Source organism: Myripristis murdjan, chromosome 12, assembly GCF_902150065.1.
Source record: "Myripristis murdjan chromosome 12, fMyrMur1.1, whole genome shotgun sequence".
Classification (NCBI taxonomy): Eukaryota; Metazoa; Chordata; class Actinopteri; order Holocentriformes; family Holocentridae; genus Myripristis; species Myripristis murdjan.
This window is the reverse complement of record NC_043991.1, coordinates 11,108,322-11,132,679: the sequence shown is the minus strand read 5'-3', so window position 1 is coordinate 11,132,679 and position 24,358 is coordinate 11,108,322. Positions and strand designations below refer to the sequence as shown.

General features: G+C 40.0%; 2 protein-coding genes across 2 annotated transcripts in view; both read right to left on the bottom strand.

The window, feature by feature from the left end:
- Nucleotides 1-1,297: 1,297 nt before the first annotated feature.
- Nucleotides 1,298-22,885, bottom strand: LOC115369254 (phospholipid-transporting ATPase ID-like). The gene is made up of 29 exons (XM_030065829.1): nucleotides 22,873-22,885; nucleotides 21,890-22,081; nucleotides 19,118-19,201; nucleotides 18,754-18,812; nucleotides 18,380-18,493; nucleotides 16,892-16,990; nucleotides 16,699-16,760; nucleotides 16,476-16,548; nucleotides 15,600-15,670; nucleotides 15,213-15,295; nucleotides 14,833-14,991; nucleotides 14,175-14,263; nucleotides 13,286-13,479; nucleotides 12,410-12,618; nucleotides 12,139-12,182; nucleotides 11,863-12,028; nucleotides 11,375-11,563; nucleotides 9,214-9,329; nucleotides 8,949-9,113; nucleotides 8,033-8,144; nucleotides 7,111-7,216; nucleotides 6,589-6,739; nucleotides 5,448-5,631; nucleotides 4,654-4,877; nucleotides 4,435-4,518; nucleotides 3,783-4,028; nucleotides 2,766-2,904; nucleotides 2,081-2,211; nucleotides 1,298-1,561 (listed from the first exon to the last, which is right to left on the bottom strand). The coding sequence occupies exons 1-29, from the start codon at nucleotides 22,883-22,885 to the stop codon at nucleotides 1,298-1,300; spliced, it is 3,822 nt and encodes a 1,273-aa protein (XP_029921689.1).
- Nucleotides 22,886-23,852: 967 nt separating this feature from the next.
- The window catches only part of unc13bb (unc-13 homolog Bb (C. elegans)), a 90,864-nt gene continuing 90,358 nt past the window's right edge, over nucleotides 23,853-24,358 (bottom strand). The window contains exon 51 of the transcript XR_003929092.1: nucleotides 23,853-23,865. The gene's annotated coding sequence lies outside the window, so the exon portion shown is untranslated. The remainder of the gene's footprint in view (nucleotides 23,866-24,358) is intronic.

Here is a 24,358-nt window from a genome sequence, read left to right as displayed (position 1 = left end):
TATAGAATGTATAAGGATGAAAGGGAATGTACAGTCTAGTGTTCCTTGCTTTGTCCACTTTTTCTTCATACTGTAAAGTCCTTGTGTCCCTTTACCATTTGTGTGTTATATTTTCCAGCACCTTCATTTCCCTGCAATCGCCTCAAAAGCAAGTTACACAGACTACACTGACCCCTGGCTGCACTTTTCCCTCTGACTGAAAACACCGACTCAGTGAGCACGACATCTGCATTCATAAACTGCAGTGGCTAGTTGTTGATCCAAATAATCCAGAGATGCACCATGGAGATGTAATGCACCCGGGCAAAAGAAATCCGTTGTTCCTGCAATCTTCCGGGTTTCACAAAGTTTAATTTACAAGAACAAGCAGAACAAAACAAACAGGTGGGGTGCTGCTGCCTCTCCTGCTCTGATAAAAATAGATAGACCCCAATAGGTGCAGGCTGGGAACATCCACCTGCCTCCCTATTTAGCCTCAAGTGCTGTACAGTGACTCCCACCAGGTACAACAAATAGCAAAGGAAAACACATTCAAGCAAACAACAACCAAAAAGGAAAACATTTAGAACAAATGAAATAGTCAGAAAAACAATGAAACATCGTAAATGTCTGAATACTGAGTGCTGCTTAGCTTTGCTTTATCCAGAACAATAAAATAATAATATATAATAAAATAATGTTTATAATTCAATCATGTAAACAATTATGCAAACCAAAACCACAACACATCGAGTTAGACTAAGATCATCATAACCTCAGATAACACAAAAATCACTCACTTATGTATTGCCTCAATATGACACCCTGAGTATTGACATTTCACGTGGCCATGATAAGGAATTAAAAAAAAAAAAAAAAAAAGATACAAAAGGCAGAATGGTGATCTAGCAGCAAGTAAGTGCTCTTTTTATTATATATTTTTTAAAAAATCTAGAAAATTTACAAAGCTAAACAGGTAGTATGAAAAGTCAGGCGCGCATGACATAAAAATAATCTTAAAATTAAAATGTATTAAAATTAACTGTAAAATTAATTCCACAGTTGTGAGACACTTTTCTTCAAGGCCGTCTGTGTGGCAACGTTCAGTCACTAACGTCGACATTCATCCATCACAAAAATCATGGAGACTAGACTCAGTTTTAAGTTCTTGGACGCCCTCCAGGCAGTAAGCATTAAGCTGTACATCCTCCCATCAGTTCAGATGTTTCAAATTAAAATTTTGTCGCTGGTCCCACACTTTTAGGGTTGTTTGAATTTTCCTCAGCGACGACTTAAACATGACATGTCCGCCTCCTCTCTACGTGCTCTGTGGCTCCTCCGGGACCTCAGTGATGGTGCGGTACTGCTGGGGTTGGTTCTGGGCCAGAGGGGAGTCAACCTGAGAGAAAAGGGTCGACCGGCTCTTTGTGGGTCGCTTCAGCAAGAACCGTCCAGATGTCACCAGCTCGCCGTAGCCCTGGGCGTGGGAGAAGGCGTAGCCTGACCGCCGGGTGCTGACCTTCCTGGGGTGGCGGCGGGGTGTGGGAGCTGGCACCGCCTCCTTTCGCATCTTATACCTCACCTAGAAGCAGGGAGGGCAGGGACAAGTGTCAGTTATTGTTCACAGCACATGTCTACATTTTCTCAGCAGATATACGCCCATCTGTTGTTTTGTGATGTAAATATGGTGCATGTGTTAATGCCTGATGGTACGGCCATAAGTAATGCCAATTGTTTTTGTATCTGTGTTCATGCTTTGCTCCTGATTTTCCATGTCCCACTCCTCCTCCTTCGCATCCTTGCAGTGACTCGGTGTCCAAATCTGTGACGGCTTAGCCATTAAAGGCCAGGTGTAAAGTCCTGGAGGAGGATGTGAATGATACCAGCTGGCCATTCCACTCCCTTTGACTCCCACTGGGGAGAGAGTGCACTGCAGACCTGACCAGCTGTTTGGTTTTGCACCTAACAGCACTTACTCAGAATATCACAAGAACTGGAAGATAAGATTAACTTTATTGATCCTTGAGGAGAAATGAGGTAAAGGCACTTAAGGCTATAGGGCACCAGCTGGCATGTTATGTAGTTTGTTGTGTCATGTCACCTTGTCGTTGATGGTGGGCCGCAGCTGCATGAGAACGAAGCGGAAAGCCACCACAGGAAGTACACAGAGGATGGAGGTGAGCAGGATGGTCAGCCACACGTTAGGCTGGTTCAGAGAGTTTCGTGCAGTGCCTGAAAAAAAACAAACAAAAAAAAAAAAAAAAAACATCAGATTAGACGTCAGAATTACAAATAAAATATAAGGGGTCAGGACAAACATGCCAGCAGGACACAAACCTCAAGCATTCATATCTGTAAAATTCCCTCAAATTTTTAGATAGATTTAGAGTTTTAGATAATCATATTTCATGGTTAGCAGATTATGAAGAATGAAAAAAGTGGTAACTTTATGCTGAAAGGCTTAAAGACAGACTGGTAGCATTTCCATGTTATACATCAACCTTATTACATATTACTTTAAATCACTTGAGAGGGGCATTCAACTTCTGTGTAAACACAGTCCTCATTCAGTAACTCTTAATGGAATGATAAAGTCTAAATTGGGTTGTCACAGTATTTTACTGAAACTAATTTGATCATGGTAATATTTCTTAAGTCCAAAGAAATAATTGTTTCAATCAAATTATTTTGCATTGATCAGTGGGGAAAAAAAAGAGGAAAATGTGCAGAACATGCAGGGGCAGTAGCTGACACTGTGCCTCTGTATACAAGCTGCTTTTACTCACCAATGAAAGGGAATACGGAGGTGAAGATGAGGAACATGCCGTTGCTGTACATGGTGAATGTGATGGCGAAGTAGGCAGACAGGCTGCCCCATACAAAGAACTGGTTTACAGCTGTCCAGTAATGGGTGTCCAGACACAGCTTCAAGAAACACACAGCCACCTCAGACTCACATTTCACACTGGGCATGTCAGCGTTCAGGTATGTATGTGTGCACACCAGGGTGAAAAAGTCCTTGAAAGTTCATAAAATTCCTGCAAATGTAAAACTGAGCAGGCCCAGAAATATCCATTTACTGCATTACACCTTGTTTTCATTAATTTCACAAGGATTGCATAATGATGGGGTAAATGAGGGGCACTGCATTCTAGGAAAGAAAACTGAGCAGTTTTTGATCAGCCAACTACAGAAATGGTAGAAGATTCTGGCACTATGTGGCCAGCAGGGGGAGAGAAAACTGAAAACTGTTACAGAGGTTTAATATGTGCACAGAGCAAAGAGCATTACAATGTGGAAAATGAAATTTTCTATGCATTTAGAGGTTTTTGTAGAAGGAATAAGACACGGAAGGTAAATTCAGATAATGTTACAGAGGAATGGGACACTCTCTTGTGTCTGTCTTTGTCTAATCTTTGTTTAATGTCAAGAGAAACGTTCCTTTGTTTAAAAAAGGGTACATCGGTTTCTTCCACACCAACTAAACTACTACGTCAACAACAAAACGCAAAAACCAAAAAGATAAAAAAGGGTTGGAAGACTTTAAAGGCACAAAGAGAAGAATAGTGCACAATCCCTCTCTGTATTAAGGCTTGCAGCCAGTTTCCAACAGTAGCAAAGAAGCTCAGAAACAACTCGTAGTGGCAAATTTAATGTTTATTTGCCCCTGGTGTATTGTATTTATTTGCTAAAATGCCCCTGAAAATCTACACAAAAAAAAAAAAAAAAAAAAAAAAAAAAAAAAATCTCACCCTGGTGTTCATGTTTGTGTCCAATATGTGCTTATGAGCCATGTTCCTCACCTGTACATTAACTGCCATGAGCAAACAGGTCTGTGCCAGCAGAGCAAAGGACTGGTAGTCCGCGATATCTTTGCCGTCATCTCGGACGGTGTCGTACATGGCGGCCCAGGGGATGAAGAAGAGGATGAGGGAGCTGTAGCAGCTGTGCAACATGCAGCGTACAAAGGCCTTCTTACTGAAGTACTGGTTTAACTGGCCAGGAGAGTAGAGCTGAGGATACTGGAAACTCCAACGGTCATTAACATCCTATAGAAAAAACAAAGCAAGAGAGAAACAAAGAAAGAAAGCAGTCAGAGTGAAAGTGATGGGGGGAAAAAAGAAACAGAATAAGCTGGGAGGAGGGAGATACCAGGATGTCAACAGCATGTATACACAATATACCCTTGGTATTGGGATAAACTGATATCAGACTAATGTTCAAGTTCAAATTCATTTATTTTCACAGCATTCATCACAAGCTTGTCTCAAAGGACTTTATGAAAAAATGCTCCAAGTAAAATGAACTTGGAAGCAAAGAGTCAGAGGAAACAGAGACAGGAGAAAACAGGCCCATCTGTCTTACACCTGTCCTAGCCTCGCCTGCCCGGAGCCTCCAGCCTCAGAACAAAACCTGGAAATATGAGTTTTAGACCTCAGTGTCCTATAACTTTACCTGGTCAAAGAGACTCATGCCAAGAACAGGAAGAGCCGTGTACACCAGGTTGTACAAAGTGATGAACCACTCGTCATATACAGTCTGTGTGCAAAAAGAACAAAAACAACATTCTTCAACAATTACAATAATTAACAATTGTAATAATTAAATTATGCTTGTTGTACATAATGCTGCCATACTTCCACAGCAACATTTCTCCTCCTGGCTGCTCCTCACCTGTGCAGAGAAGCCGCAGAAGAAGGCGTACCAGAAATGGACGAAGGTGAAGGTGAAGTTCTTGTAGAAAAAGTAGCGCAGGAACTTGCACATGCGCAGGTAGGACCAGCGGCCGTGGACCAGCAGGAGGCGCTGCAGGTAGCGGAACTGGGCGAAGGAGAAATCACTGGAGAGCACAGCCTGCATGCCCTCCTGGCCGCTGATACCGACACCGATGTGGGCAGCTGAGGGACGGCAGGAGAGATTTGGAGCACAGGAAAAGAAGAAATTATAAAGAAAATGTTTTTGTCACAGAATTTGTTCAACATTTTGCAGGTCTATGTTTGGGCAGCTGAGTGCCAGGGCAGCTTTCTTCTTCAGCTCATTAGATATATTCTCGATTTGTGTTACCAAAAAGTTAAATCTGTTGAAAAAAGTATCAAAAAGTGATATGAAAATGATGGGCTAACACTAGTTTGTTTCTTTATCACAATATGTATGTATTTTTTTAATTGAGACGAAAGACTACTGCCACCTTTTGGTGGAGAGTTACTTCCTCTCAGACAGGTGCAGAATATGCTGTGTGTTGGCAATGTTTTCCAAACCCATAATTGTTTTGATGGTGTTTTTACCATTGTGATTCATTCATTTATCATTTCAAAAATAATTCATTATTGTGTGTGCCTTGCAAAAATTTATGACGATGATGGCACTGATGACAATGAAGTCTGAATGATGAAACGCCACAGCTGGTCTCAATACTTCCACTGTTGTACACAGAGGTGTACAACAGTTTTAGGTTTGAATGAGCTTACCTTTGATCATGCTTACGTCGTTGGCTCCATCCCCAATGGCCAGCGTGACAGCCTGCTTGTACTTCTTGACCAGCTCCACCACCTGGGCTTTCTGCAGAGGGGTGACCCTGCAACAAATCACTGTCTGACACATGCATGCTGTCCTCAGCAGCTCCAGCTGCATGTCCTTCTCCAGGGCAAAGGCCTGATGAGCAAAAAAGAAGCAAAAGTATTATCAAGATGGAGCATCAAGATGGGAGGATGGTGAACTGACAAGAAAATACTTGTTATTTTGCCTTTTTCATACTGCTAGCTCCCTTCACATGAATTATTACTAGTTACCAGGGAGCAGCTGCTTTGGAAATGTCTTGTTGTAGGCAGACGACTTCCTAAAGTTGAGAGCAGCTCAGATGAGGTGGGGTTTTACAGTAGGTCAGTGACAGCACTTTTCCCACTATGACAACTCTGTTGCTAGATTTAGAAACTATTCAGATCCACGCAGATGAGTTTTATTTCTCAAAGGTCATTTGCAACAAATCAAGCTGTCTTTTCAGATCACTGGGGGTGGTTAATGGTTGACTTATTTGCTCCCAAAGCATTTGGTGACAAGATAATTGGTCTTTTGCTGCAAATACTACTTGCTCTAATTGATTCACTAAGAGCTGGGAGAAGAGGGGCAGTGTAACAGATTCATCCATATGCAAATATGAATGTCATATCTTGTGGTTAATTCTATTAACATTTTGAGCAACCAATAGTTACTTTCCTTCAAGGAAAGCTGGCCACAGAGGGTGACAGTCAATGCCAAGCAAAAAAGGAAATGAGGGAATTAGCAATGAAAAATTGTTACTCTGATTGTAAACGATCATTATGTTGTGTTGTCAACCTGCTGTTTTTGACAAATGGGAAATACTTTTTGTTGCTAATCGCAGCTACTGCTGCTAGTCATGATATACAAAGAGTGTGTTGTATGAGGTATGTGGTTGAGGTATTGTTTTCTCCACAAACATGTGCCATAGCATGAACAATCTCTTTGAGGCTGAACTGAGAAAGTGAAGAAAGAGAAAGAAGGTGACAGCAAAAAGTAGCAGGATGGAGAGTAGAAGGGTGTATAACTGAGCTGAATGAGCAGTTGCTGCAGATGATTAAAAGGCCTTCCTACCAGGCTGTGGCCATTTATAACGAGGCCATATTCCCCATCCACCTTCTCATCCTCCACAGTCTGTGTCTTCAGACGCCAGAACAGGCCGGCGCGAGCCTCGATCACAGATGCCTTCTCTGGTGCGCCTGGACACATTGTCCTTCTTGCTTTCCTGCACACAGGAGGAGAGGGGGGTGGTTGGGTGGCTTGTTAATACGGCACGAAACTGTCTTTTTCATCAGCTGGCCACAAGCACCAGTTCACTCAAAACTGATCAGCCAAACTGAATTTATAATCTTATCAAGCATTTTGTAGAACAGAAATGACTGAATGAGACCGATCATGATACTATGATACTATGATGGTGCCATGACAACAGGTACCATTGGCTCCTTATCAACATCATTTATTATGTCTGTGTATTTTATTGTGTTTGTGAAGCCTTTTGGTGCAAAACTTGTTTTTGTTGTTAAAGTGCTATAAACTTGAAACGTGATCAGCAGGTACTACGTGTTGCAGTGCACTTGTGTTTGATGGACTCACTGTAGCTCCTCTCTCACTCCCTCGGCTGTGTCGGCCGCCACAATGAAAACATCCTTCATCTCCTCCCTGAGCATGTTGCATGAATAGCCGATATTCTCTGCTGTCTCTGTCTCCAAAAAAAAGGAGAAAAAAAAAAATACTGTTCATGTGGCACAATTCATCTATAAAGCACTGACACTTTGCTTTATGTTCATAGTTTCAGATGTAAAATAATGTAAGAAAAGTGTGTTGTGAGCTTGTAGAGTGTGAATGAATAATGAGATATCAAAGTATTTTACTACATAGTGTCAAAAGGGGTGAAACAATAGAGCAGGAGCAGCCCTTACGAAACAAAAATATATTGCAGTATATTGGAAAATATCATGTGATATATTAGATAATATATTTCCATATATGGGAACTAGTCTTTATATTTTCCAATATATTGCAATATCTGAAATGCGCAATTACTTATGTATTATTCCATATATTAAAATATATTGATGCAATATATATAAATACATTGCATTATATATGTTTCACCAATATATTATTCCATGTATTGCTAAGACATTTTCAAATACATAACATATACATTTATTGTAATTACATATATTAAATGTAATATATTGTAATATATTGTAATATATTTCATGTAATATATTGGTAAATATATTTTCTTTCAGTAAGGGAGGTAACTAACTGTATCACTACCACGTCCTGTGCCTGTTAACATTACTTTCACCCTCATCATTACTTTTTCATTTCTCATCCATCTGAAAATATGTGGCTGTATGATAATCTACAACAGGATGGACAGAGTATCCTAAGAGCATGTTTTATGATTTGATCTATGTTATGAAACCAGACATTTACAAAACAAATGAGTGCATGAGAGCGATTCATTGTGTGCCTTGTGTGTGTGCCTGTAAGTGACACCAACCCTGTTTATCTCCTGTCAGCACCCAGATTTTGATGTCAGCTTTCGCCAGCTGCTCTATGGTCTGCGGCACACCGTCCTGGAGCTTGTCCTCCACGGCCGTCGCTCCCAGCAGCTAAAAACACAGAACACGCGGCTGTAATGTGAAAAGGAGTTCATCTGAGCGACATATGATAAATGAGCAACATATTACCAGCAAAAAAGGAACAAAGTCAGCCGTGGCAGCAGCAAAATTTTCTTTCAATGTTTTCAAGCAATGATTTGTACAATAATGTGTAACAAGGACCTGGAACTCAGAGCATATTTGTAGTATGAATGTAAGATTTTTCATGGCTTCAGTGAATATGCAAAATATATTGTAGGAAAAAAAATCAGCTGTTTCTGAGGGGGTCAGGTGGGAGGCACTTGTTGAATTTCCATGTAATGACGCTGCTGACACCCTTTAGGTTTGCTGTACTCCTCGTTTCTTCATTAGTAGCTATGAAGGTTCAGAATGGACTACTCTTAAATAATGATTAGATGATCATGGAGTGATGACTAAGATTGAGATCACCAATCTGTCAGAGATATCCATTCTGACAGCATTCCCGATTACCTCCTAGATCAGGGATCTACTTATTCCACATGGATGACATTGATTTAATGATTAGTTAGTCATGGAGTAATCGATGTATTTGGTTATCATCAATTAGCCTGCTTCTTGAGATCCTACCCACCTACGCTTTGTTCAGGAACCTTATTTTAAAAAGTTATGTTACCCATGTTACTGCTGTCTGCCCATTAGCTCATTCTGTTGGGCTGATTACTTTGTTTTCCAAGCAGGCAACTAACCAACCAGTTCATCATTCAAACCATCAATCAATATGTTGATCAGTGCAATCAATCAGTTGCATCAGTTCTATTTAAAAGAAGAACCAACCAGCAGGTCTTTTTCTATCTCCTCGTAGAGTTGATCGAGTCTCTCCTCTCGATCGTCCATGGCAACGCTGGCTTCATGGTGTCGTTTCATCCAGTCATCCATGTAGCTCTCATCCAGGTCCTTGTAGGCCAGAGCCAGCGTACGTAGTCCATCACCTGCATACTCCTGTTTTGGTAGTGAGAGGTTAACCTCATACACACACACACGCACACAGACTTTGTTCACAGTGTTTGCTCTGCACTGATGTTCACATGTCGTCACTCACGCTGAGGTGCCTGCTGGTGACTTTCATCAGTTTATTGCAGGAAGGGTGCAGCCTCTCGTAGATGATGGTGTCTGCTCCTTTGCAGTACAGAGTCATCTTGCCTTCAGGGTTGCGCACTGGAGATTACATGCAAAAATATTAAGAAACTTTCCATTTTGGAGTCATGATATTTCATAGTCTAGGAAGGTATATCATAATATAGTAAGGCAGGTGGTTTCAAATTTATTCATGTTATGGACCCCCAAGTTGACTTCAACTGCACTGTGGACCCACATTTGAAGTGATTTGAAGTGAAAGGACCCTGGTACAAAACAATATTTTGGTTTGTGTTGAGTGTTAAAATGTTTAGGCCTCGGTGTCAAATTTGAAAATTATGTTAAAATATTCACATATTTTGTTATTGTAACAGTTTGTAGTGCATTAAATTATTGTGAAATTAAACCATTCCTCATGTTGTTGAAGACCCATGGAAGCCACGTAAGGGCCTCTGAGGGTCTCCGGACCCCACTTTGAAAACCACTGTGAGGTATGCCCCTGTAAAATGGCATAGAGTATACAGATGTAACATCACATAAAAAGGAGTGCTGTTATACTAAATATCAGCACTGTTGTGTGTGATATTACTTTTATTCGACAGTTTTACAAACACCACCATTTATCAGTTAATGGTAATAGGTGACAACAGATTATGACATATTTATTTAATCAACATCAACACAAATAGTTCTGTATCCAGGCTTCTTTCCTCCCCCTGTCTTCTTCTGATGAACATTCATAATTTGCCTCCAATGTTGTTTTTCAAAACATGTCGCTCTTTGTGCCGTCGTGACCCAAAATGTGTCATAATATAGGTCACAGTTATTACAAAACACTTGTAAAAAAGAGTGATACAGAACAGAAAAACATCAGAATGCTGTTGTACTGAATATCAGCTCTTATGGTGGGCCTCGTGTCCAATCAAACCACCAGGACAGATCTAACCGTTGTATAATGCAGTATGACAAGTCTAACTGTACTGATATACTGAACTATGACTGTGTTAGGTTCAAGAAATTAACAAGGAAATACTAAAGTCATGTCATGTCCTTGGCATTTCACAAGACACATCTTGTTTCTCCAGACATGTTTTGAAAAGGTCATTTATTGATGGAAATGCCAAAAGTGTGTTTGTAATATTGTGTGGGGAGGAATCTTATGTATTTTTGACCAAAACTTCAAAGGAATTGATTCCCTGCCACAGAGGAGAAGCAGAAAGTTGTGCACATGTTGTCCTTTACGCATCCTGAATTAAAATGTCTATATAGTCCAAAAAAAAAAAAAAGAAGATCTTTTTTTGATATAATACTTCTTCTATCTCTATGCATTTAATTTGCTTGAGAGGGAAGGTGGTGATAGATTCAGGAGGCTGGACGGCACAGTAGGCCCACAACAGCTGGGCTGCCAAAGCTTATTATATAACATGCAGTATCTTATATCCACCCCTATTACATCATATTACAAGTATATGATTAAAAACAGCTTCCTTAAAGCTGTGCTGGGGAAGATCTAGCTGTAAAATTACACCTGATATCATCATCCAAAAGAAAAGTGCGGCTACAACAGAGAGAAGCCGACTTTTCTCTGATTTGAGACCCCTCAGATTTGAAGTGACATTCTGGTGTCAGCACCGGACTTTTCTTCCAATAAATTAAGTGGTGAATCTTGAAGTGAGAGCACCTTGAATCTGTAATTTGACACATTTTAGACTCAAACAGGATTTTGGCACAGCACATAAAATGGTGAGGGCTCATTAAAACATGGCTGACTGAGTAAACCAATGGGATATCAGTTACAGAAAGGCAGTTTAAGAAAGACAGTTTAAAATGATTGGAGGGTGTGATTTTTCAGAAATCTGTGATTACTGTGAAAGCTGATTTATTTTTTATGCTGTTGTTTATATGAATGTATATTTAAATATTTGTTATTTTATTATTATTCTATTATGGTATTATCTTTCTATCTTATTTGTTTACTCTGTGCTCAGGTCTCACTTGCAAATGGGATGTTGATCTCCATATGACTGATTCCGTTCTGATTTTGATTAAATAAAAGGTATACACCAGGTTGAGCCACGGAGCCTTTAATCCATTTTCAAATGGTTCTTGGCACTGTTTTCTCTCACCTATGACAGACATTCTCTTGCGGACATTGTTGAAGTCCAGAACAGCCAGGAGGTCGTAGGTAATTTTTGTGTCCATCTCCACCGTTGTGATGGTCTCTGGTGTCCGAGCGCGGAAAACAAACCCAAAGTTTCTTGCTGCCGTCACCAGAGCGCCCTCGTCAGGTGACTGCGCCTGATAGTAAAGCTCTCCTGCCAGGAGAAGAGGGGACAGGATGAAACAGTATAGTGCAGTATAGTTGTAGTATATTGTACTACTATATGTTGTTCTCTTGTTGTCTTCCTCGGCATTTCCACTCATGGCAACTACATAAATGTCTAAAATGCAAAGATAAAGTAAAGATGTCATCCTAAGCTCAGCTCTTTTAAGAATTCACACCATTGCAGAATCAGCACTCAGACACAGAGTGTCAGGGCCACACTGGGTTGTAATTTTCTTTTTGCAGCCACCTGACATGCAGTAATAAAATTGTCCATTAGATGACGCTCACCATCTTTCTTCTCCTCAGGCATGACAGTGTGGCACAGAGCCAGTAAGCGAAAGAAGGCGTGTGCCTCTGGGTTTCCTTCCCTCACCGTCTCCACCAGACTGTTGTCATGAAACACGAACTTCTGGTCAGCCAGTGTGTTCCAGCTGAAGTCGACTTTCTTTGTCTTCTGCAGAGGGGGAATCAGGGGAACAAAAGGAGGAAAGAAGTTCAATCGACACACACTTGGGTCAAATTTACAAAAATGTACAATCACATGTCACTGTGTTCTTGTCTCACCTCTGTTATTTCCATCCTGTGTCCATTAAAATCAAGCAACTCTCCTAAAAGAGAGAATAGAATAGAATGGATGTAAGGCAGTAAAATTGCCTATGGTCTCATTACATCAAAAAACATTACATCAACAAAACAACATCAATGATTTGATCACACACACACACACACACACACACAATGTCCAGTATTCACAAAGAGGAAGAGAAGTACAGCTGAAAACACAGTCACTGCCGCTGCTCCAATGCTTACACACATAGGCAGAGTTTCTTCTCACCGTACGATTTCCCATTGATGGAGCACTTGTTGAAACTCATGATGTTCTGTGTCAAGGTGCCCGTTTTGTCAGTGAAGATGTATTTGATCTGGCCCAGCTCCTCGTTGAGGGTGGTGGTCCTCGCCTGGGCAGGCGTGTCATTTTTGGGGTAATACATCTTCCTGTCCCAGTCGATGTAGAAGCTGTTGCCCAGACGGATGATTTCCACGCTGGAGGCAAGATGTGCACGTGTGAGAAATGTGGGAGCGGCATGCAAAGATATATAACTTCAAATAAGCAGTCTGTGTGTGTGTGTGTGTGTGTGTGAGTGTGTGTGTGTGTGTGTGTAAATTAGGGTTAATTCACGTGCACCACAGACAGACTGCAATAATCCCTCCCTCACTTCCGTTATTGCTTTGCACTTAATATTTGGAGTTTTATTATGAGAAAAAAGTGCACTTGACACTCCTTTCCTCTCAGTTTTCTTTTCTGTGTGTGTGTGTTTGTGTGTGTGCTTTTTTTCCCCTCTGTAACTAAATTTAACAGTGGCACCATTAAATATTCATTCAAGACCTGACCAGCAGGTTAACATTAACTCTTTTGTTTTTCTTGAGTTATGATCTGAGTATCTCTTGCTTCTAACTGATATTTCATACCTATTTTGTCCAGTTTCTTAACAAAAACATAGAATACAAGTTAGCAGACACATTAAATAATCAATAATAACATCTGCCACCTTGTTGCACTGTTGCACTTTTCTACCTTATATCACCAGGGCTACATTAGCTTTCTTTGGTATCTTTCACTTTCTTGCACTTAATGTGTTTTTAAGGGTTCCAGGTGAATAACCAAATATACAAATCAAATACTTTGGTACAGGCAGCATTATGTGCTCACCTGACGTAGAGCGATATGGGCACCACAGTGTTGAGGATGATGACGTAGGACCAGAAGGCGAGGAAGGCAGACAAGGGAGTGTTAACCCCGGGAGGGCGAGGGAGGAAGGCTGTGAACACCGATCCCTCCTTCGCCTCCCAAATAGCGTTACCAACAGCCAAGATGGCGCACATACAAGCCAGGAAACCGAAGATCTAGGGAGGAAAAAGATTGAAAAAGGGCTAAGGATGGTAAAAAATGTCTGCTTTTACAAAACGACTGCTTGTGTGACCGACAAATACAAGCACAACTATTGATAGGAGGTCAAAATAGGCTTTGGATGGTCTTTTAAAGGGGTGTTAAGTGATCTATGGCTTCTGTCGGTCTCTATTGACAATGACAGTGGCTTGTGATTAACTAAAGGAGTAAAGTCACATTTTTATACCAGAGCTAGCAAAGTACAGCTGAGACCAATAGAGGAAACAGATACAACAAAGAGGTGTAACACGTGTAAGACATCGCACATTTCATGGTAAGTAGGTCATAATTAGTGAGTAGCATATTTAAAATTTCTTTGAAATGACCCTCAAAGTACATCAACATTTACCTCAAAATTTATTGAAAACCGAAACTTTACTTTGACTGTGTCACCAGAGTCATTCTAGATGAACATTTCAAATCCATTAGGTCATAAAAATAAACCAGGGCACCCAAAGTTCATGGCATTTCTGGAATATTGTGAAAATTTGAGACTGCCTTTACATGCACAACTTGAATGCACGCTTTGGATTGTGCAGAATGAGTTCGGTGACTCAGAAAAAGTTAAAGTTTCCTTTAAGTATCCTGCTGAAGTATGTCCGTGTGTGTATGTGTGTGTGTGGGGGGGCATGAATGTACACAGGAGACTCACACACAACACGAGCACATTCATGAGGTGATCGATGCTGGTCCGCTTGAACGTTGTCTTGCCGCAGTTCTGCATCAGCTTGGTGTCAGGACCTGGAAAAGTTGTGAAACACAACATTTGGATTTGCAAACAGAAGCTTTTGACTCACATTTTAATCCGATTTATTTGGCTTGCAATAAAACCTTTCTTGATTGCAGTGTCGATAGTTTTGCTCTCAAATCTATTTTTGAGTGCAAACCTTCTCTGTTTGCTTGCATAATAAAGAAAAAAAAAACACTTCATAGATGTTTACTGTTGAAATTTTACACAGATGAAAATATGTCTCCTATCAAATCCCATGGTATTTGCACTGGGATTTACAAATTATCCATGGGAATAAGAAGAATACAGAAAAATAGGCCCTGCAATTTTATTTATTTATTTATTTAAACAGCATTAAAGTATTTCAGAGATACGCATGCTGGTCAAAATCTCATTCAACAATAATTTCTTATCAGCCAAAAGTCCAAAGTCAGCACATAAATGACTAATTGAACGTAGGCTGGTAATGTGCCAAAAGGACTAAGACGATCATAAAAAAAAACTTAATTTACCAGTTAGTTGCCAGTGTTGATTACAAACCCTGAGCGTTCACGTGCACAGTGCAGACGTCAGACTTTACCTCCAAAGATCACGAGACCGAAGCACCACTCGGTGTTCCTCAGGGTGCAGCCTCTCAGCAGCACCTTCTCGTTGTCCAGCGAGTACGTTTGTCCATTCAGACTCAGGGTGCCCTTGAATTTGTCCAGGCGGTTGTTGGGCGGCTCACATCGCACCTCACCTGAGAGAGCAGAGAGCTCAGCTGTCAGTCAAACAGTGCGTCGAGAAACATTTCAGCAACTAAGGTGTATGTTAAAAAAAATGATTTTCTTATAGGCGCAGTTATGTAAAGATGCCTCTGCTTGGAGTGCAAGGAGAGATGTAAGCACACATTCCTGGAATTTTACATATCTCAAATATGTAGTGTGTATATCACTTGTGTGTGTGCTCTCTCTCTCTCACCGTTGAAGCGAGCCAGCCCCTCGATGCTGTCACCCATCTCTCCTGTGATAGTCAGGGCCTGTTTCACCTTCAGATTGGTTTCACTGGGGGAGAGCAAGAGGACATGAGAGGGATGTGACTGAGGAGGAATACAAGACAGCGTGAGACATCACCCGTCAGGCATGCAGGCACACACACACACACACACACACACACATATGCACACAAAGGAATGTGCTTGGATGTAGGAAAACACATACACACACATTCAACTTGACCTGACATACAGTATGTTGTATATTACCTGCCAAATTCAGCTGGCGTCTCAAACACACCTAACTACTGATGTACAGCAGATATAAGCTTATTGAGCCTATTTGTCTAATTACATAGACTAGATATACATACCCATCTAATTCAGCTGTTTCTATGTAGACCAGGTTGAGAGGCTCACTGCTGGACAGCAACAGGAGGTCAGCCTAAATAAATGGGAGATAGACATGTAAAGAATATAACGTATGTGACCCTGTGGGCGATAGCAATGAGCTGGTGCTGGAGAGAGAGAGAGAGAGAGAGAGAGAGAGAGCACACTGATCAGATAAGATAAACTTTACTGTCTCCTGGAGCAGCTCGAGCTCGGTTTAACTCGGGGTTGCTGCTATTACCATTTGAGCCTGTGGGCACACTTCTATTTTTATATTTTCACAGATTTAATTTGAGCCTTTGAATAAAATACATTTTCTTTCTTTTTTATAATTTATAATTTTTTTTAGGAGGGGGGGTGTTTGTTTGTTTGTTTTTATTTTTTTCATTTTTGTGGTCATTTTGTGGTAACCTAACAGTAATTTCCTTGTATTTAAAATGCACACATATTATAATAATAATTACTATTATTACACATTTGCTAATTATCTTCTCATTTTTAACTACTGTGGAAATTTTCTACCTTTTTTTTTTTATAATTTTCTGGTCATTTTCTGGTCATGTTCTTGTAACTTTTGCTAAGTTTACACTAATTTTCAGTTGGTGTATTGTTTATTTTGTATATTTTTTTCATATTTTGGTGTGATTTACAGTAATTTTCTTGTAACTGAAGTTTAACTATGGTGGTGTTTTTGAAAGAAATCAAGTGAATTTGCTCAGGTTTCAGAGGGTTATAAAGGATTAGGGTCAATATGCAGCACAGCTATGTACATATAAGATAAGATACCATGATACACACTAATACACTGTTTCTATGCAGGCCTGTACTGTAGTATGGTCCTTTCACATCTCCATACTTACTGTGACAAACTGATTATTCTCCAGTTTGATGATGTCTCCGACTTGAACGTTCATCCATTTTTCACTCTTCAGTCTGGTGATACAACAGACACATAAAACACAACATGAAACAAATTTATTTTCATTACTTAATGCATAACTTTCAGCTACATAATGTTGGATTTATAGATACAAGGGACAGACATAGACTATAGCACATCTCCAAGAAAAAAAAAATACTCACTCTCCATCGATGAGGACATCGACCTTCCGGTTATTCACCTGCTTGTCACATTTGTGTCTGTTCTGCACAGTCCAGACAAAAATAGTAAATAGTTTTTGTGAGTATGAAAAGTGGAATGCCCTCTAACTGTATTTACTTTACAAATTGCAACTTATCCATTTAATCCCAAAGCGTGTCTGTCATGTTAACTTACTATGTCATCACTGGCGTCCTTGACTGCACTTATGGAGAGCACCAGGATCAGAGGGACAGCCGTGGTGAACCAGGAGAGAGACGAGATTTGTGGGATTAACTGTCAACAGAGCACATACACACTTGAAATGTCGTATTGCATGAATCAATTAGATTGCGTTAAATTTGCACTTGAAATTAGTCCAAAAGTCCCCCGGTTCGCACAGCCATATAGGTCGTTTAAAATTAATAGCACATACAACCCGCAGGAACATCTCTAATATGACCTCAAGGACCGTTTCGTGAACGAGCTCACATTTTTTGCAGAAAGGTCTGGTTTTTGAGAAGGGTTTCTGATAGCGGTAGCAACAAAATAAACAGTACAGTCATGTCATACTATCATTCACAGAGGAAGAGGTTGATAGAAGGTGTGGGTGTTGACTATTGATTGGCTGGTGAGGAGACAATGACAACAGCGTTACTCATTAATACACACAGGAGCTGAGACTTCAACTTAGAGCAGCAGCAGCACAGGGCCTGTTTGTTTCACACCTTCATAATCTGTATTTTACTTTTTGTGGATTGAATTACCTAAATCATTCTCACTGATCCCTCGATATACAACACTTACACGCACAGAGACCATCAAAAAATCCTATTAAGGTATGAGGTTACGTGTAAATTCAGTGGAGTGTATTTTGTTTTCTTCTGTTATATGGTTTGCAATTACTAGCCAGAAGTACAGTAACAGGCTCTCTGGCATTGTGAACACACACTCTAAAATTAGTGAATAACATCAAAGAAATAACATGTTTACTCTCACTTCATCCTGCAAAAGACGCAGGCAATATGATATGACAAGTCACATATATGCAATGATGAGTTGAACCTAATAATGAAAATAAAAGGAAAATCTATGTGTACCAGAAGCCATATCAATGTTAAGTGGGGATTGTGAGTTTTCTAACCTGTATAATTATGAAATACCATAATTTCAGCTCATTTCTGTCTCAAGCCTGCAGTTCAGTCGGACAGATTTCCCTTTTTGCTATGTAATGCTGCAGTATGTATTGAATTTAATGATGTTGCCTTTTAGTTAATTGTCTCATGTGGGATGTTGTATGGAACTGAACTGAACTGAGTTGAACTGAACTGAGCTGAACTGAACTGAATTGAATTGAATTGAACTGAACTGAGTTGAACTGAACTGAGCTGAACTGAATTGAATTGAACTGAACTGAGCTGAATTGAAGTAATGAAAAGTGCTGTATGATGACTTGTACAAAACTCAAGACCATGGGTATGCATCCACCCTTCTACTGCAACCCCAATAGCATCAATGACAACACACAACCTTATCTAACCGCCATCATGACACATCGTCAGACTGGTTCATCACGAGAAATATCTCTTTAAATGATTAACTCGACACCGTAAGTACATGAAGGCTGGTGACATGTGGACGAGCTTGGTGGTGTTAGTGAAGGTGAGTGAGCTCAAAAACATCTACCTGAAGGCAGAAGAGGAAGAGGAAGTAGGCATTGGCCAGCCTCTGGAACTGCTCAAAGAGGTTGAGTGGGAGGAAGGTGAAGATGTTGTATTTGGAGGTCTTGATCGCATTGTCCTGAAACACAAAGGGGTGACAGATCAGTGTGACAGAAAGTGCCTGTACACACAGTTCATTTCTCCAATATGATGCAACACCAAGTTTTATTTTGAGGGAAATTCAGTTTCCAAGAACGTCAAAAAAACGTCACTGTCATAGGACTTCAGTTTTCACCGTTCACAAAGGATTGATGTTCATGAGAAAAATGTTCCTCCTGCTTCTGTTATCCATTACAGACACACAGAAAGCCCTCTTTGTGTGTATCCCATTGTACTTACAGCATACTGATAAGACAGGTTGAAAGGTCTGTCATTAGCTCGCAGGTGTCGCTCCTCCTCTGTGGGTGACAAGACAGAGAAAAAAATAAGGCTCAGACGAGGCAAAAGGAGATATTATAACATTCGAATAAATCTGTCAGAATCAGTGTCACTTCAGTCATCACGCACAAAAAAATGACAAAAATAATGTATAATATTGCCGAAGTGACATTTTGACTCACTACATGAAACAAATCCACAGATGTAATGAAAGACAAAAGAGCCTTGTGCATGTGGTGAGACAGTGTGCAACACATTCAAAGACATACTTGATGCATTTATATGCTCAGCTTTCAATTTAAAGTCTGCATGTCTGCGGTCTCACCTTTGCCTCTTTGTCTCCCGCACAGGCGGTCAAAGTATGACAAAAGTGATCCCATCTTTAGCTCAGCTGTTCCACATTTTACACCTAGAGAGAAAACGTTACCAGAAATTACAACATAATGTAGAGAGGCAATACATGTTTGACAGACTATAGTGAAAAGGGAAGTTGTGGCAAAGTGAGAGGAACCAGTTTATCTTTGGAACCACAAATACAGGTGTGCTTCTTCAATGAAAGAATCTGTGTAGCTACCTACAATACACATTTGCAGAGGATGTTAGTAATTATTACTTTATAAATGCATCATGTTGAGTAAAAACAATAACCAACTTAATATCTAATGAAAAGAGAAGTGGTATCCCATATGCACATTGTAAATATTATCAGGACCACCTACTGAAACAGACTGACCTCATGAATGCAGGGGAAAGCTCTATTCCCTTGTCGATTTCACCAGGTAATCCACTCCTGTCATGAAGGGAAGATGTAGATGAGTGAAAGGAGAGAGGAAAAATAGATATGTGGCTCTGATATTTGGTACACTCAATGTCCAGCAAAGGGGAGAGCCAGTGGACGAGACACAGCACCCTATGTTCAAATTCTCCTTTTACTCATGCTCATGCATTGTAATGTGATCATTGACTGTAATTAGGAATAATACTTGTGACTATTTGATTTTTCAGTTTCTGGATCATTTGCCAACTACTTCTCATTTTCTGGGTCAAGTGTAGAGAAAAACAAAAAAATATACACATATAAGGTCCACGTCCACATATAATGCCCTATCTCAGGGGTGTCCAATCACGTGCCATGGAGGGCCAAGAGGCTTCCAACCAAAACCTCCACCAGGTGATTTCACCGATTAGTTCCTCCTTTCTGATACAAGGTGAGGTGATCAGTGAAGTCACCTGGTGGAGGATTTGATTGGAATGAAAACCTGCAGCCTCTCTGCCCTCCGTGCCACATGATTGGACACCCCTGTTCTATCTGATATTAACCTGAATTATGAAACTGGCTGTCCTCTCATAACCAAAGGAAACGGAAGTCAAGCAATGTCTCGGTGCATTTCTTATGACTTTTACATGAATATAAAATTTGCTTTTACCTACATATCAGACATGCATCAAATCCAAAAGAGTATACTCGAACTGAATGCGGAAATGCTGTGACAATATTCTTGAAAGTGTATCTGATCTGGCAATGTGGAGCTGTTAAGCCACTCCCTCCTCAACCTTTTGCACCAGAGCAAAACGCGCAGCAGAAAATCCATAATGACTATGAGTAAGATAGCAGTGACCCTGAACGTTAGACTTGGTGTTTTCTTATTTTGGCTTCGCGAAGTCACCAACCTGCACTTGCATTTATCTTATCTCTTCTTATCTGATTCTCAAAATCTAACCTTCCTATTACTTTCAAATATACTAACATATTTATTTATATATTTATTTTTTAATAAATAGGCGTCAATTAACAAAAGCAATTTAAAACTGCAGAAAATGATTATATTAGATGTCAGGTACATTGTGTTTATTGTTGAACAGCAAAATATCAGAATAAGATTCAGAATCAGAAATACTTCATTGATCCCCAAGGGGAAATTGTTTAAAATAGTGGGAAAATAGAGGAAAGTTTTTTGAGGATTATGAATAGAATGTTATAGTTCCTCAGTGTCATCCAAAATATGTGTAAAATGTTGATATTTCTAATATGTTTCATAAAGCTAAAAAACCCCAGTGGGTACAAAATGTGCACAGGACATTGAAAACATATCATCATATTCATTTTGTTTACCCACTTGTCCACTTTAAATTAAGGAAAGACATGAAATGACTTAGAATATAAAAAAAGAAAGAAACAAAACAAAACAAAACAAAACAATGTTAGTCATGTATTTAGAGATGTTAAACACTGGATGGGGTCAAAGTGACCCCAAAGATAACAGGAAGGTTCAGTCAGGAAGTCACCAGCCTTCAACTCAGTAATGTATCCAAAACCATGGAATAATTTCAACCACAGTTTCTGCCATGTTTATGTTTTTTCTATACCTCATCCTGGTGGAGAAACCTCTAGAACAGCACTGAGAAGATGAAGAGTGTGGGAACTCTCCAATGAGAGCAGTACAAATCAACCCAATACAAAATAAACTGATGATAATAAAAATAAACTAATAAAAATCAAAATTTTTGCCTATTTCTTGCAAAGTGTAGGGGAGATTCTGCACCACCATGAGTACTGCCCATGTCCATGTATTAATGTAGAATACTTACTGCTGACACCAGTCTTAAGGAGTCACAGGAGTATAAATGAAGCACACCTGTCTCTAGTGTCAAAGACTTTTTCACAACAACATGACTCTGTCAAATGCAAACCAGCTGAGAACTGAAAATCACTCAATCTATCATCCTTTCACCAGCAATGTCAACACCAACCACTATAAAAATAAAGGTTAATGTGAATCATGTGATTGATCCATGAGGCCTTAACTTTGATTGGTCAGGTTTATATTACATTTCAAAAAGCTTAAAGTATGAACTGTTTTGCATGATCTCAGTGTGCAAAAGTACCGGATTGCTAATATTTTGCCAGTGTCTAAGGAGATAAAAGCACATGGAACCGGTTACGTACCTCAAACAAATATGAGATTTCCTGAGTCCTTTGGGTTCTGCACACAGATGCACACACACACACACACACACACACACTGGCACTCACACAGACACAGATGAAGAAAAAGAAAGAAAGAAAAAGGGAACTCTTAGAGCACCTTGCTCTCACTTTCTATCCGCACCCTCCCTTCTTCTAAGATAAAGTAAATCCTGGCTCCTGAGCAGATCTGCGGTCTGTAGCGACGGCCCGGCAGGCGCAGAGCCAGTCCCAGACAGAGAAGGGGTTCAACAGGGGGCCCCCAGCTGGATGAAAGACACACAGGATGGAAGACAGGTGAGGTGGTGTAGTAGTGAGAGGCACCTACACAGCGGAGGTTTCAGGTTCGTACAGGAACAGCCGGGATCCCCCTTTGTCTAACAGCCCAGGGCTTGAGCAAACACAGCAGCGATCTTTGGACCTGGGTGGTGAGACAGGGCAGGCGTGGAGGGGCAGTAAAACAACGGTACAGGGCAACGATTCCAGCCAATCAGGGCGAACAATAGGGCCATAATACTGCAGGCCAGAGCATTTCAGGTATGTCACACACCCTGTAATAGGTGCGCATGCTCACAATACAAGAAGGCTGGGGAGAAAACGGTCTTTCTCTCCTTCTCAGTATCAGGTCCACTGAACATATCTTCATTTTGCATTTTGCTTTCACTGGCGCAAGGGAAACCAAACTTGTGCTGCATTTATAAATAATTAAACTGATTATCCTTATTCTACCCTTGAATGTGCTTCAACAGTTCACTCCTCAAGGACAAAGAATTTACTACCTGTTTCCCAAATGAATGGGCATCCTTTGTTAATACAAATAACATCAAGAAGAATATCAGCCATGTATACTATTGGAAACAGCTAAGACCAAGAGAGGAAAAATATTGTACATACAAAAAGAAAGAAGAAAGAGTAAGAGGACAACACCTGCAAAATGACTCAGTTGTAAAGGATTTCCTAAAAAAAAACAAGCCTGAACTACACACTATAAAGAATATAAAAACTGAATACACATTACTCAGATTCAGACAGCAACATTTTGAATTTGGAAAAAGAACTGGTAAAGTCTTAGCAAATCAGCCAAATCAACAAACAGAAGAATATGTTATTATTACCCTCCCTTATCATTGTCGAATAGAATCTTTAACATCTTCATTAGTGCATGGATGAGACTGGTTCCATTAAGGAGAGACAGTCCTCAGAAAACACACAAAGACTATTTCATCTCGTCAACTTCCACAAAAATAGCACCACCCTTAAAAATGCAACATTCATTACAGCAAAAGCTTTTGACAAGGTAGATCAGTCCTTTCTCTTCACCTCTCTAAAAAACTTTGCCTTTCGGTCACCACCTGGTTAGAAACACAACACAACTGTCCCACTGCAGCTGTTATAACCAATGGATCAAACCCAGTTCAACTACAAAGAAGTACTTGACAAGGATGTCCATTATCTCCGTTATTGTCATCACAAAATTAGTTTATATGCTGATGACATCTTATTATACATTACAAACCCCTCATCCGCCCTTGTACCAGTCCATAATCTGACTATGGACTAAATCCGAGATTGTGCTGGTAACAGAATTTAGAAGGTGTGTCGAGGCTGAGGAATCCTGCTTTCAGCAAACAGCTAAATCTATAACGTACCTTGGAATCCTTATCTCACCAGATCTGCATGAACTGTTTAAAGTCAACTCTCCCTGTTAGAGGAATTAATAAACAATGTGCAAAGATGGAATAAAACAACCCTACCCCATCACTAATTGGTCAAATACCAACAGGCAAGATGAATATCAGTCCGTGTATCCTTGGCTCAAACATATTTTTTTTCATTTGAAATCAAAAACCCAAAAAAGGGAAATACCTTTTTGCCTTACTAATTTTTGTGTTTTTCTTCTCTTCTTACTTTCTTTTCTCACCATATTTTGTTTGATGGATTGTGTCATGGTTTGTCTCATATTGTTTGCACCATCTTATTTGTTATTGCGTATCAGTTTAACAACAACAACAACAAAAATAATTCAATTAATTTATCAGTGATTTACTAAAAGTTGTCATGGCAGCTTTAAATACTGTGCCTTCAGGACTGAAATGCAAAGCACAGTGCTTTCAGAAATGGAATTGAATACCTACAGCAGAGCACAGAGGAGTGCAGTGTAGTCCAGCATGAACCACTGGCTAAATTAGTTATTGTGTGTGTGTGTGTGTGTGTGTGTGTGTGTGTGTGTGTGTTATACACACAGTAATGATGTCTTCAAGGACAAAGAGGTCAAAGAGGTCTGCACTTCTCCTTTGAAAAATGTAGTGCTGATATTCTGTGGCATCTGGTGTATAAGAAAAAAATATAAGGCAAGTTATTTGGAGCGATTTCCTGACAATTTAATGGAAAGCGATCCTCAGGAGCATTCCTAAGACTTTTAGAATAGCATCCGGTATTTCATAGCTGCATAGCTGTCATATGAAATTCCTCCAATTATGAAATAGGAGATACTGATGACAGAGAGCATAATTTCTCAAATTCAGTTTTCAAATTGTGATTCAAAAATTTTCGCAGGATTCAGGCCAAATAAGCCATCCAACGCAAATTTTATACATGCAT

Coding starts and splice junctions, on each gene's coding strand:
- LOC115369254 (XM_030065829.1), bottom strand. Junction 19,202..21,889: donor AGGGAGGGTGCGGATAGAAA/GTGAGAGCAAGG, acceptor TTTTCTCTCTAG/GTGTAAAATGTGGAACAGCT. Junction 2,212..2,765: donor CTCCGTATTCCCTTTCATTG/GTGAGTAAAAGC, acceptor GTTTTTTTTCAG/GCACTGCACGAAACTCTCTG.